This window comes from Moschus berezovskii, chromosome 20 (assembly GCF_049115385.1).
Source record: "Moschus berezovskii isolate FMDL1 chromosome 20, NW_MosBer_1.0, whole genome shotgun sequence".
NCBI classification, from domain to species: Eukaryota; Metazoa; Chordata; class Mammalia; order Artiodactyla; family Moschidae; genus Moschus; species Moschus berezovskii.
This window is the reverse complement of record NC_142479.1, coordinates 64,784,780-64,799,622: the sequence shown is the minus strand read 5'-3', so window position 1 is coordinate 64,799,622 and position 14,843 is coordinate 64,784,780. Positions and strand designations below refer to the sequence as shown.

Genomic DNA, 14,843 nt, shown 5'->3' with positions numbered 1-14,843 from the left:
CTTCCAGGGTACCAGGCGCCGCGCTTGTTCTTAAGGCACAAAGACCAAACAGGAAATCTCTCCTGGACGCAATAGGCTCCCACGCACGATCCTGCAGCAGCACCCATGCATGCCACTGCCTACACATACCACTGCCCACATCTCACTTTTATCATCTGAGGACAGCAGGTGTGCCTGGTTAAGATCAACATCTCCACGCTCTCAAGAGAGGCTTATTTCTTAAAGGCTTCTTCTCCCTCATGCAGCAGAAAAGGGATAAGCCGAAGCTAATAAAAGCCGAGAGGACTAAGGTCTGTATTTGAGAAGTAAAGGTCTTGAGCAGCACCATGGGTTCAAGGATCTTAAGAACCTATGCTCAGAAATCCGATTATTTTGTTAGAGTCGTGATACAGAATCATCACCACTAACATTTCCGATGTTACTACCGGATGGACCCTGCCCATCTCCACCTCAAGACCTTTCGTAAGAGACAGGCAGGCAAACCTCCGGAGCAGCAATTCCCAGAGTCAGAGCTGTTCGAGAACTGGATTAAAGCAAAAGACTCTTCAAAAATGCACATTCACAAACTCTCACAGACAATCTCAGAGGGGCCTGAAAGACCGTTAAGAAGCAGACTGCATGTTAAAAATGTCTGCTTGAATTCAGAAGTCACAAAGAGGAATAGTCACTGAGTCCTTCCGTGGGCAGGGAAACCTACAAAGGCAAAAATACCTCTTCCTTCTGCAAGTGAGGACTGTGGTATCCAGGAAGTACAGTCACCTAATAAGAATGTAAAATGATCCCCCCAAAAATCCCAACTATTTCAGGGTTTAGAAAGAAGCTGGGGGGGGGCGCGGGTGCGGGGAATAAAGACCAGCCAGCCACAAGCATTAGGAACATCTTTCTTAAAGTGTCAATTAAACTTTTAGAAAACCACTAATTCCACATTTTTCCTAAAAGAAAAAAAAAAAAAGTTTTAAAATGACTTTTATTTAACCTACCCCCGCACCTCACACAGGTGTTCACAGTATGGTTCATCACACCACACGTAGTTTGAACCATGCTGTACGGATCTAGTGCATTACAACTAGACCAAATAAACAACTCAGGATCACAGGGAGTATACAAGAGAAAGGGCTGTTGAACTCAGTGGTGTGGTCTCTGGGTCAGCACAGGACATCAATGAGTATGCAGTTAGGAAAAGCCTTCTGGTGAGTTTTCTAAATTCTCTTTCACTGAACAGAGAAACTCTAAGATACATTCTCTTTCTTTAGCTTATAAATGAGTTATGTTTCAAAGGTTTTATCTAGCAAGGTGATAGCACGGAAATCATAAACCATGTCCCCAAAGATACAGTGTTAAAAAATCATGGCAGTGACCTAGGCTGACTCATGAACCAACAATGGAGGTTCTGAGGGAACCCCCGGACCTGGCATTCTATGTGCTGTTTAAGTCCATAGCATCCACTTTCCTTCAAAATGTGGAATCTGAATAGTTGTGTTATCTTTTGAGGTAACTTCTCTGTAAAACCTAGGAGAGAAATGGAAAGTTGTGGAGACTGAGGCAAACCTTAAAAAGAACTAGGAACCTTTTTCTTGTTATGATCATCTTGCATTAGGTACTTTTTGTGTGGTAAACCCAACGAGTGGGGGAAATCTTCTTTAAATCAACCTTTCTGCTTCCTCCAATATACGAAGAATATGATTTTTAAAAAAAACTAAAAACAAGAACTTCTTCCTTATCTTTATGTGTAGTCAACAGAATAATGGCCCCCAGAGATGGCCCTGTTCAAATTCCAGAACCTGGAAACACATCGCCCCTATATGGCAAAAAGGGGATTACCACTGTAGAACTAAGGCTGCTGATCCTGATCCTTACTCAGGTGGGTCCAATGGCATCACAGAGCCCTAACTAGAAGAAGCAGAAGTCAGAGAGAACTGAGAAGATGGAAGATGGAAGGTGGCCAGCAGCCAAGGAACGCGGGCAGTCTCTAGAAGCTGCAAGAGGCAAGGAAACGGACGTTCCTGTTAGGACCTCCAGAAAGGAACACAGCCCAGTAAACACCTTGATTTTAGCTTAGTGAGACCAAATTTGTACTTCTAACCTTCAGAACTGTAAGATAATAAGTTTATGCTGTTTGTGCCAATCTGTTACAGCCACCACAGGAAACAAATACACCCTGCTTCCATTCACCCTTTCTGAGCACGAATTCATGCCATGCCTAGTAGCAAAGCAGTCACTGTCTTAAAGGAACCAGACCAACAGCTTCCTGCCTCGAGCTGTGGGTAAGAACACCAGGAGAGGGCACGAAAAAAGCCTGGATTAAACAGCAAGAGATGGTACAACAGCACGCAAAATTGGAGAAGGCTTCTCCTGGGTGGGTAGAAACAGAGAAGCCTAAAGGGGGCCGAAAAGTCCTTTGGGATCAATCCGTGGGTGTGTGTTTTTCCTTTTTTTCAATCACAGAGGAAAAGCACACACTGTTTTTACTTGGAAGGTAACCAGGAGACATCTGATGGATACCGATCCCATATGCTCTGGATTTCAGGCCACAAGTGTCCGCCTTTCCCCTGTCTGCCACTGTGGGTCATAAACCCACCTACTGCGGTCAGCGGTTCCTCAATGACTTACTCGTAAACAAACAGAAAAGTAGCAAGGTGCTTCACCTTTCACATTTTAACATACCCCACAACAAAGCTTGCTCCCTCAGAGCTTAAGAAACAAACATCGCCTATGTCACTCAGTCAAGAAAGCGGATTCGCTTCCACTAAGCCACACAAGCATTTCAAACTGCTGTCTGTACTCTACTTACCAAACCACAAAACTTCACCACTTGTTCTATCTGCCATTCTTTCATCTCTCGGGAATAAAACGTTAAATAAATTAACTAAGGCATTCCATATAGCCTTCTGCCACCCTGGCAATCTGAGCCATTTGCCCTGTGGATGGCCAACAGTTCCCAGGTGAGGTCAGCAGAAGGAAGCTTTGGAAACGGGTAGTTTTGTCAAGTTTTCGCTGTCGGTGTGGCTTGAGGGCTGTGCCGCGTCTCTGGGCGCAGATGAGAAGGCAAACGGGTTTCTCGGCGCCCCTCGGGCTCGCCCCGCAGGCGTTGGGGGAACAGCAGCCCCGTTTTCGCGGAGTGACGGTCAGCCTCGGACCCTGGGGTGGCCGGCGGCTGGAGGTCCCGGCCCCAACGGCACCCTCAGGTGCAGCCTGTCCACTCGGGGTTTTCTCATTTTCGTTTCTGAACAAAGACATGGACCGGGGCACATAACTTGCCAGCACCAAAGGGGCCGGAAACTACGGAGAACGCCCGGGGGAACTTGAGCGTCCGCGGGGCGCTCCCCCGCGGGGGTGCGGGGGAGGCCGGGCCTGCGCAGGACCCCGGCCCCAGACCCTCCTCTCCTCGCGAACCGCGCCCTAGACCCCGGCCTCGAGACAGACCCTCACCCTGGAGGACTTCCGCCCCGGAGGCTCAGGCCCCGAGACCCCGGTCCTACGACTCCGGCCCCAGAGACCCGAGCCCGGCGACCCCCAGCGCCGGCCCCCGAGACCCGGGCGCCCCGACGTCGGCCCCTCAGCCCTTAACACTCCGGGCCCCCGGTGCCCCCGACCCTGAGGAGGCCGCCGCCCCGCCCGGCCTCCCTCGGCTCGCGTCCGGCACCACATCCCCGGGAAACGCGAGTCGCCTGAGGCGCGGCCAAGGCGCCGGGCCGGTGAAAGGAGGAAGCGAGGGAGGCGGCGTCCGCCGGCCGGGCCGAGGGCCGTACTGACCGTAGTTGTCGTCCTCGTCCATGGTGCCGGCGCCAGGCTCCGCGCCCGGGCTCGCCGCTCGCCCCAGGTCCCGCAGCTCCCGGCCCCGCTTGCCCCGCGCGTCTCAGAGCCCCGCCCCCGGCCCCAAGCCTGCCGCCCGCCGCCCGCCCCTCACCTCCCGCGGGGCGCCCCGCCCGCCGCCTGCGCGCGCGCGCACACACACACAGCCCAGCACGCGGCCGCCTCCCGGCCCGCGCCTGCGCACGCGCGCCCGCCCAGACCCCGCCCCCGGGCCCGCGGCCCCGCCCCCGTCGCCCGCGCGCGCACCCCTGGGGCTGCGTCCTCCACCTTGCCCAGGCCGGCGTACGCGTGCCCGCCGAGGCCCCGCCCCTCAGGCTGGCCCCTGGCTCCAAGCCCCGCCTCTGACCACGCCCCAACCCGAGGCCCCGCCTCGGCCGCCTCTGGGGGCCCAGCAGGTTTCGGATTTCCTAAGGGTGGAGAAGGCCTGGGAAACAGACGGGAGCCCGGCCAACAACAAAGGTACCAAGGTCGTGTCCGGTCACTCAAGAGCAGGGTGGTCCTCGCTGACGTTAAGTTTCGCAGGTCCGGCTAGTCCTTGGCCGAAGACCAGAATATTTTGAGTTCATTATTTCTGCAGTCTGAACCTTAGCACCGTGAATGTCATGAGTTCGTTGCCTTTATATACTTCCTTTTCTTTGTCCTCTGAATTTACTCCGATCACATTTCAAAGAGAGGCACCTCAGCCTCACAGCGTGTCAGGATTTTGGTGACCTTGATTCCTGCGACTGTTAGATTCATACATTTCTAGGCTGTGCCTTACATGTTTTATTTGCCTGCACCAATCCCCACCCACTGGTTAGACTGAGCTGCCCTTTGAGGAGCCTGGGCAGTAGCTCTGCACCTGGAGGTGGGGACATCACCAATTTTTAATTTAGAAAAATAAAGGAAAATGCTGCTTTTCTAGTTGTTCCTGGATGGATATGATGTTTCTTGGTTTGGTGCTACACATAAAAATTTTGTGTGTCATTTGGAAGGATCACACAGGGATGGTCCAGGACCTTCCCCGGGGGCATGACCCTGGACCCCCTAGCACAATGTGTATTGGGGGTGCTGCGGGAGAAGAGCTCAGCCCAAGGTCCTGGCAATGCCCCTGAAAGGTCAGGGAATATCTCCATCAGGGGGAGTTGTGACCCTCCTCAGCAGTCTGTTTCCTTACAGGCCATTCCAAAACATGCCTCCCAGGAGACAACAAAGAAAAGTCCCTTTCCTCTCATGGAAAAGGAGTCAGTGAATGAGGAAACTCGAGGCTTTCTTTCCGCATCTGCTTCCTATTAGCCCTGTGATCTGGGCAAATACCGCAGCCCCCTGGACCTGTCTCACACCCATAAAATGAAGCATCTGCCTATAAAATCCAGGCTCCTGCCCAGTATTGATCTCTGATCTGTTGCTGTCTTCTACTTGACTTCAGCACAGCTGACAATGTTTTTGTTAGATGAGACGGATTCCAACATTATCAGTCTAAGGGATCCCAAATCTTCACATTCCATCAGGGCACAGCTCTGGCCCACGCTTCTGGTGGCTAAGAAAATTGTGCATTCACAAACAAAAATATCTCTGTTACTCCCTAAGCTGTCTGACCCAGGCTTTGATGGTGAAGCTTGATGTCTCCCGTATGTCCAAGAAGATGGGCTTTATTTCCTTAGGCAAGTGTTTCTTTCCAATAGCTCCAGAAATCAGACACTTCCCTCATAGAGATTATTTTACCCAGAGAAGGTTGATTCTGGTGGACCTAAGAGTTTAATCTTCACTGATTTTACATAACTCTTGCTTGATGACCAAAACTTGGGCAGAAAAGCAACTGAGGCCACAGGTTAATTCTCCCTGTGATCTGAACTCCCAAACCTTTGGATGGGAAGGCCATGAATGCTAATCACTTCGATTAGCCTGGTTTTTGACTGTAAACAAATTCCCTTAACTTACATTGTTTCATTACAACAGTGTTTTCCAATGACTCTGAATGGTTGAAAAACCAATCTCCATTGAAGGAAGAGAAGACAGAATAAAAGAGAATCAGCGTCCACCTCATACCATAAGGATAATGTTTGGTTTGGTTGCAAATGAAAGCACTGTTTAGGGATGTAAAATGTACTTGACAACATGTGCATGCTCAGTCGTGTCCAACTCTTTGTAGCTCCGTGGACTGTAGCCACCAGGCTCCTTTGTCCATGGCATTTTCCAGGCAAGAATACTGGAGCAGGTTGCCATTTCCTATTCCAGGGGATTTTCCCTGACCCAGCAATGGAACCCACATCTCGCATCTCTTGCATTGATAGACAGATTCTTTACCACTAGCGTCACCTGGGAATCCCTACTTGACCACTGGTGACTGTCAAAGACCCTCTGTTAACTCATGTTCCTGGCTCAGGGACTGGGGGTGTTGAGGCACGGTGGCAGAGGGGGTGGCGTTGGCATTGTTGAGCTGTTATCTCCATACTGCAGATTTGGGAACTGAGGCCCACAGAGGGCACAGTATAAAATGGGAGCCAGCAGGTCAGCTTCTCTTACTTCTTGTGTCCTCAGCTCCTGGGGACCTCAGAGGGGCAGCCTCAGAGGGAGGACGGAGCAGAGGAGCCGAGAAGGCCCAGCATCTGGAATCCACTGGTCTGCTGCTTCTCCTGACCCACCCCCATATCAGGAACTTTGAAAATGGGCTGGGGCTCCCTGCAGGCCAGTCACTGTGGTCTGTTCTCTTTAGTGGGTTGATCCGCCTGACAACTTTAAGTTGATGCCTCCCTTCTGAAGTCCTTGCCTTACATAATCATCTCAAAAATTAGAATAATGGGGGACTTTGTTGGCAGTCCAGTGATTAGGACTCCAGACTTCTACTGCAGGGGGTGAGGGTTCGATCCCTGGTTGCTGCTGCTGCTGCTGCTGCTAAGTCACTTCAGTCGTGTCCGACTCTGTGTGACCCCATAGACGGAAGCCCCCCAGGCTCCCCTGTCCCTGGGATTCTCCAGGCAAGAACACTGGAGTGGGTTGCCATTTCCTTCTCCAATGTGTGAAAGTGGAAAGTGAAAAGTGAAAGCGAAGTCGCTCAGTCATGTCCGACCCTTAGCGACCCCATGGACTGCAGCCTACCAGGCTCCTCCATCCATGGGATTTTCTAGGCAAGAGTACTGGAGTGGCTTGCCATTGCCTTCTCCGTGATCCCTGGTTAGGGAACTAAAACCAAAAAGTTAGAATGATGAAGGAAGGCTTTCGAGCAGAGGTAACCCAAAATATATCTATATTTTACCCCATGTTTAAACTGTGATGTTTTGAACTTTTTTAGAAACAGTGTTCAAAAAGGGACAGGTTACTAGATACTGGTACTTTCATGCAAGGGAGCACCCACAGTCTTTTAAAAGACTGAAGCTGATTTCTGCGTTTACCAAAGTGAGCCAGTTTCCACGCTGTGTGATGTGGGAAAAGCTAGGACAGAACACGGGTGTATAATGTATTTCTATTCCTAGCAAAAATGCATCTACATGTGATGTACATTTACACTGTACACTCAGCCATTCCACATATATTCAGGACGGGGAGACGATGCTGTGACAGGCGCTGTTCAAAATACTGAGGACACAGCAACAAAGGGAACAGCTGCAAAGCCATGCCTTCTCAGGGCTCCCAGACTAGTGGACAAGCAGAGACACAGGGACTGGGGCCACCCTGCCCCTGGGAGGAGAGTCAGTTGCCAGGGAAACAGGAGTGGGAGACTCTTCGTTACATACCCTCCCATACTCTTAAGGGTTGAATTGTGAGCCCAAAAAGGTATGTTAAAGCCCTAAACTCCAGCGCCTGTGAACTGTGATCTTATTTGGAAATAAGATCTTTGCAAATGTAACCAGGTTAAGAGGAGATCATAAGGGTGGCCCAGATCCAATGACTGGCGTCCCTATAAGAAGGGGAGATTAGGACACAGACACACACAGAAAAGGCCATGTGAAGATGGAGAGGCCATTTGAGAGGCCAACAACACCTGGCTCACCAGAAGCTGGAAGAGGCAAAGGGGTTCGTCAGAGAAAGTGTGGTTCTGCCAACACTGATTTCAGACTTCCAGCCTCCAGACTATGGGAGAATAAATTTCTGTTGCTTTAAGCCCCCCAGTCTGTGGGACTTGGTTGTGGTGGCCCTGGGAAATACACAGCTTTTAAATGATATACCATATAAGGCAATGGCAAGCCACTCCAGTACTCTTGCCTAGAAAATCCCATGGATGGAGGAGCCTGGTAGGCTGCAGTCCGTGGGGTCACTAAGAGTTGGACATGACTGAGCGACTTCACTTTCACTTTCACACACTGGAGAAGGAAATGGCAACCCACTCCAGTGTTCTTGCCTGGAGAATCCCAGGGACGGGGGAGCCTGGTGGGCTTCTGTCTATGGGGTCACACAGAGTCAGACACGACTGAAGTGACTTAGCAGCAGCATACATGTATTACCTGTTTTTATTTATTTTTTATATGTTTTTATTTTTTATTGAAGCAGAGTTGATTTACAGCGTTGTATTAGTTTTGGGTATACAGCAAAGTGATTCCATTTCATATACATATATATATATATATATTCCTTTTCATATTTTTAATATAGTTCCCTGTGCTATACAGTAGGGTCTCGTTGCTTATCTATTTTATATATAGTAGTTAGTATCTATTAATTCCAAACTCTTAATTTATTCCTCACCCACCCCTTTCCCCTTTCTTAACCATAACGTTTGTTCTGTACGTCTGTGAGTCTGCTTCTGCTTTGTAAATGAGTTTATTTTTGTCATATTTTAAATTCCACATATAAGTGATATCATATGATATTATTACCTATTTTAAATAAAACTTTTAGAGTGGACTTAGATATAAGATATGATGGCAAGGCATTTTACTGTGACCTTTCTGTTCTTCCTCATGCCCATATTTTTTTATCTGGTTTCTTTTTCTAAAACAAATGATTCTATTTGTTCTCTCTCTCTCTTCTCCCATCAAGGTGAATAAGGCGGAGCTGCCTTGATGGCTCCATGGTAAAGAATTCACCTTGCAATGCAGGCGACCCGGGTTCGACCCCTGACCCGGGAAGATCCCGCGTGCCAAAGGGCAGCTAGGCCCATGGGCTAAACTGTTGAGCTCTAGAGCTGAGGAGCCCACGTGCCCCCGAGAAGCCTGCGCGCCTCGGCGAGAGGAGCCTCCGCACCACGACTAGAGTAGCCCTCACTCGCTGCAACTGGAGAAAAGCCCGCATGGCCACAAAACCCAAGGACAGGCAAAAGTTAAAAAGAAAAAAGAGGATGAGGCAGCAGGGGCCCCAGCGGGCGGTACAAGCTGGAGGCTCTCATGAAAAAAGGGAGGACAGCGTCGCCTCCCTCCATGAACACTGACACCCCTTCCACGTGCCAAAAGAACGACTCCCGCCACCACCACCCACTACCATAGGGTCAAGGAACACGGTCTGCTGAGGCCCACAGACCCAACAGAACCACACCCTCCGTACAGAACCATAATCGGCTGCCTAATGAGCCACAGCTCAGAGCTCTGCCAAGGCCAGGGCCGGGGTTTGACAGACAGCTACCTCGGATAACACCTGCTTCACAGACGAGGCATGCGCTCAGCTGGGCCTGCCAGCCGTCACCCACCAACCACTCTGTGAACCCTTCCTTCTCCCGGAGACCAAGGTGAGAGGCCTAAGGCTGGCCAGAGGCCCTGCTAGAAGCCAGCCTTGGACCCCTCCCCTCCCAGGTTTAGACAGGGGTGTCCTTCGTAATACAAGGCAGGGCATGGACACCCTGGCCTAGGGAGAACCCTTGTCAGCTTCGCCAGCCTCCCCCAACCCCCTAAGCCTGCACTCAAGAGGGAGGTGGGGCTGGGGAAGGAAGTGTGGTTACAGACGAGGAACTGAACTGCTCACACGGGCCGAGGCTCGGGCATTGTCTTGCTTTGAAAACCCCCAGATTTTATTTTGCTAAAGCTTGCAATTTCTTCTGTGTGTGAATGGCACTTGGAAATCTGTTTGTAATGGATCTTGATTGTATCCAGCTGTCACCAACTGTTCCCCTGCCGCCTGAAAGACAGCTGGCCACGTGCCACACAGTCCAGGCTCTCACTTCAAATAGAGGAGCTAAGGCTCTGGTTCCCGCCAGACCTGCCAAAATGTTTTCACTTGCGGAAAAAAAAAACACAAAAGTGGGGGATGGGTGGCAGGGGCTCAGAGATGGCAGCGTCAGGAGGCCTGGGCAAGGCCTCTGGGCCAAGGACATCGATGGAGGCAGGCTGGCTACATTCTGAACTGTGAATAGGGGCTTCCCTAGTAGCTCAGTTGGTAAAGAATCTGCCTGCAATGCAGGAGACCCCGGTTTGATTCCTGAGTCGAGACAATCCCTTGGAGAAGGGATAGGCTACCCACTCCAGTATTCTTGGGCTTCCCTGGTGGCTCAGCTGGTAAAGAATCTGCCTGCAATGTGGAAGACCTGGGTTCTACCCTTAAGTTGGGAAGATCCCCTGGAGAAGGGAAAGGCTACCCACTCCAGTATTCTGGCCTGGAGAATTCCATGGACTGTATAGTCTATGGGATTGCAAAGAGCTGGACACGACTGAGCAACTTTTACTTTCAACAGGGCACGGTCACCAACCACACTCCTGTCTGACTCACCCCTTCCACCAAGACTTCTTGTTGGCAAGGCCTGGAATTTGAGACCTGATAGAGTCAATGCCCACCGGTCTCTGCCAATGGAAAGCGTCTCACCAAGGCCATGCAAAGCAGAAAACAGAGTAATACACATAAGAAGGGAGAAAAAAGTGCATGAAACACGGATCATTTCTAATACTGTAAGAGCAAAAAAACACATACAGGTGCATTTTATCAGTCCCCACCGTTAGCACAGGATAAAGACTGACATGTCCTTTCAACAACGCAGTGTGACAGGTGCTGGGAAAACCTGAGGACAGGAGTCACTTGATTAGGGCTTCTTGTCTTCAAGGACTGTCCCAGGGGCCAGGAAGGCAGACTAGAAAGCCAGTATCCTTCTCTAGAGGTTGGAGAACTAGTTAGGAGATGATTTGAATCCAAGAGAAACATGGTGGTGACTCAAGCTGAGAGCCAGGCAGTGGGGACAGGAAAGAAGACTTTCCCAGACAGCCAGGTGGAAAGATCAGAATTCTATCACTGACACGTGGGAGTCACGTGAGGACGGTGCCGACTCTGGCGGGCACGTTTCAGGCTTTGGCATCTGGGTGGGCATCTGCCAGCCTCGGGAGGGACACAGGAGTTGGACACAAGTAGAAGGAGGGCAGACAGAGCTACGAACCCTGTCTGGGCCACGAATTTGCCAGTAGGATATCCACACGAATCCTCTGGATATATTGATTAGACAATGGGGTATATTGACTGGAGTGGATTGATCCTGGCTCCATCTAAGTATACTGGGCTCACCAGATCCAACAGATTTAACATTTAAGGGACAGAAAAAGAAGAGCTTTTCAGGGATAGAGGGATGAACAGTATCAAAGCCTGAAAAGAAGTCATGGCAAATGCTCATCAAATTTAGGGGAGTGACGCGTGCAGAAGGCAGACTGAGAGGAGAATGAAGCAGAAGGCAAATCAAAGCTCAAGTTGAGGGAGAGGGTGGCTGGGAGGGGACATGGAAACAAGGGGGCTTTTTTAGGATGGCAGACACTTGAACATGTTCATGAGAGAAGGAAGGGGGAAGAGCAAGACACCAGAGGCAGCTAGGAGGTGAGGTCCCCAAGGGGTGGGGGAGGTTGGTCTGGAGAGCACACTGAGGTGCCCACAGAGGGTCCTACTGACCATTCCATGTAAAAACTGTTAGATCAGAACTGTGAGTGTGGTGCCCACCCAGCAGTGGGGTCAGCATCCCTAGGGGCTTCCCTGGTGGCTCAGATGGGAAAGAATCTGCCTGTTGATACAGGAGACCTGGCTTTGATCACTGGGTTGGGAAGATCTCCTGGAGAAGGGAATGGCAACCCACTCCAGTATTCTTGCCGGGAAAATCCCATGGAGGGAGAAGCCTGATGGACTAGGAGTCAGATACAACTGAGAGACTAACACATTCACTTTTCAGCCCAGACCTGCTGAACCAGAATGTCAGGGGCTGAGGCCCAGCAACCTGTGTTCTCACGACCACCTGGTGATTCTGACCCTCAAACCTGGGACTAGCACGGCAGCTCTCAACCCTGGCTGCCCAGTAGCATCATTCAGGAAGGGTTCAAACGCCAATGCCCGAGCCTCAAGAGTCTTGTTTCCGGCACATTCATTGTCAATTAAATTAGTATTAATAACTCTCCAGGTGATTTTGCTGCTCTGTGAGTGTTGGAACCACTATGTTAGAAGGGGAATCGATCACAAGGGGAGGGAAAGCAGCTGGTTTCAGTTTTGGTTTCCCTGTATTTCGCTGTTTTACTTTGGAGTGGGATGAAAATTATTTGCAAGAGGAAGGAGCACACAGGCAGCTGAGAGGGCACAAACATGCGGTAACTGCAGAAGGGGTGGGGGAGCGGGGCCGCCTGAAGACAGCCTAATGGAGCACGGCCACCAGCTTCTGCAGCCAGATGGTCCTCCCCAGCAGAACCAGTTGGTCCTGAGGGAGTGGGGAAGGAAGGAGCAGGATGAGGCTGGGGCTGGACTGCAGAGTGTATGTGTGCCTGCTAAGTTGCTTCAACCGTGTCCATCTCCTTGCGACCCTGTGGACTGTAGCCCGCCAGGCTACTCTGTCCATGGGATTCTCCAGGCAGGAATATGAGTGGATTGCCATGCCCTCCTCCAGGGGATCTTCCCGACCCAGGGATCAAACACGTGTGATTGTGGATTCCAGGGAAGGAGCCGGTGCAGGTGACTAGCCACAAGGTCCCAAAGGCCAAGAAGGAATCACATTGCTGAGCTCCCACCAGGTGTCACGTGACACACCCTCAGGCTGACCCTCGGTGGGGCGAGACGATACCCAGAACCGCGTTTCACCCAGGTCCTGTCTACACCGACGCTGTCCATGCTACCAAGACTCGGCAGGATTCACACCCTGGCCTTCCCCACTCCATCACACCGGCCAGCCTTTCACAGCTCACTCCTGACTCCGGAGGTTAGGCCGCGCTTCTAATGGACGCTTGCCTAGTTCCCCCGGTGTTCAGGTAACTGCGTTTTTTTCTTAATCGGGAGACCCCAAGCTCCATGGTCACGTCCTTCTCATGCCTGTGGTCCTCCCCACTTCCTGTGCTGATAGCAAGCTAACACTGCAGGCTTGTCTGCATCACGGCCCCGGAACCTGTCACCCACCTGCCTCTCTGGTACTACAGTGCCCTACCTCTCGACTTTTCAAGCCAGAGGTCTTCCCCCGGCCCTGAACTTTCCACCGTATTTGTTACCTCTGCTCTCGATTCCAAGTACCCAGGTGGCCCCACCTGTCTAGTTACTGCTATGTCATAGTTCCAGACAGGAGCACTTCTTGGCCGGCCTGTTGGACAGGTCACCCTCGCCCGTCTTCTCCACCCCCACCCCCTGGCCCGCACACACACCGTCTTCTGCCTCGGGTGTATAAAGAGTGAATCATACCTTGTATTCTCTGCTGAAAATACCGCAGGCACTCACTGGAGCCTGAAAGACACACAAAGGCTGGAAGGACGCAGTTCCTGGTGGTTATCAAATGAGAAACACCCTGGGCTTTCACTCTGTCACCTTACCGTTGTCAGTCCAGGAAGCCTGGCTGGTCGGAGCCTGCTCACAGGCCAATGTTCTGTTCACAGCCTTCCCTCGTCTCTGAGGCCATATCTGGTAGAGCTGGGCCTCCTGGTTCTCACTGGAGTCAGCAGCTCTGAGCTCAAGACCACAGGCTGAGAGGGGAAACTTGGCCGTGTTTGTCTTCCACGCACCCAGAACCACAACATGGATAGAGCTATGGTCTTGCTTGTATGACCTGTGCCCAGATTCGTGGTGGATCAACTCCAGCCGCCGCCCAGCCTGTGATCTGCAGCCTTTGGACACAAGCTCAGCTGGTCGGACAGGCCCGTGAGCTGAAATGTCACTCCAAACTCTTGCCCACCTGCCGAACACCCGCTCTGGTTTGGGTCCAGATGATGCCTCGCTTCACCTCTTCCTTTGCTGTCATTTTGAGCCATCTGGCCATACCCCCACGGTGACCAGGGTAGAGTCCTGTGTCTGAGGGCATCCCTGAAGGGAGGGTGGGTGAGGAGCTGTGGGGCTTGGGTACCAAAACCCACCCACTGGAAACCTGTCCCTGCCCCAGACTGTCACCTACTCACTGGCACTGCCCTTGTCACCTGTAACCTCCCAATCACAGGGGGCTCTACAGGGCCCCAGGCCCCTCCGGACCTTGCCCCAACTTCCAGGACACTTGCGATCAGCCAGACCCAGACCTTCCTGCTCTTGTCAGGCCCAGCCTGACCAGACCAGCAATGTCCACGTGGGCCACTGAATTCCAGTGCATGCAGGAACCAAACCTTCCTTACCAGGGCCTCCAGCACGTGGCTGAGGCAGCAACCGGGCACGTCCACTAAGGCCAGGGCTGAAGGTGACCTGACTACATCATTGTGCCCAGGCCAGGCTGGGAGCGGGGTCAGTGTCCCCAAACTGGAGGCCTGCATTGCCCTTGACAGCTGTCAGAGAAACTCAGTTTGGTAAAACCTATGATGTCTCCCTCATCTATACCTGCAGAAATTCAGTTACAAAAATTTTCAAATAACAGACCTCAGTGGAATGATACTGTTTCCGTGTTTCAATATGATGCTCATTGAAAATCATCCACAAAGCTCAGGGAGCCACTTCAAAAGGATTCTTGTCTTCTTAAATTTGGGTAAGTGTATGCATAACACTAAGACATTCAGATAAACCTCTTTATTCCTAATGAAGACCTGCTCTAAGCTTTCCTGCACAGACTGCCCGAAGTGCCTGGCTCCCACTCATGGACGGGTGACAGAAAGCACCCAAGGCTGACCTCGCATGTGAAAGGTGCCAGCAGACTGAAGTATGGGGTGGGGGGAAACCTTTTAAAAGCCAAAGGGAAAAGACACAGGCAGGTCTCACAAAAACTCGTTATTTTATTG

General features: G+C 51.4%; 1 protein-coding gene and 1 long non-coding RNA gene across 4 annotated transcripts in view; one reads left to right on the top strand and one right to left on the bottom strand.

Moving 5' to 3' along the window:
- The window catches only part of CYTH1 (cytohesin 1), a 75,002-nt gene extending 71,102 nt beyond the window's left edge, over positions 1 to 3,900 (bottom strand). The window contains exon 1 of the mRNA XM_055408454.2: positions 3,754 to 3,900. Coding sequence (XP_055264429.2) covers positions 3,754 to 3,775 — 22 coding nt within the window. The 5' untranslated portion in view covers positions 3,776 to 3,900. The remainder of the gene's footprint in view (positions 1 to 3,753) is intronic.
- A 272-nt stretch (positions 3,901 to 4,172) lies between these two features.
- Positions 4,173 to 14,486, top strand: LOC129544656 (uncharacterized). Of its 3 annotated transcripts, XR_016035565.1 has the most exons (5): positions 4,173 to 4,272; positions 8,770 to 9,451; positions 10,391 to 10,601; positions 12,752 to 12,914; positions 13,527 to 14,486. It is a non-coding gene; the product is annotated as an uncharacterized LOC129544656 (long non-coding RNA). The 3 variants fall into 3 exon arrangements; XR_008683500.2 differs by lacking the exon at positions 10,391 to 10,601; XR_016035566.1 differs by lacking the exon at positions 10,391 to 10,601 and having other exon boundaries at positions 12,605 to 12,914.
- The last annotated feature ends 357 nt before the right edge of the window (positions 14,487 to 14,843 follow it).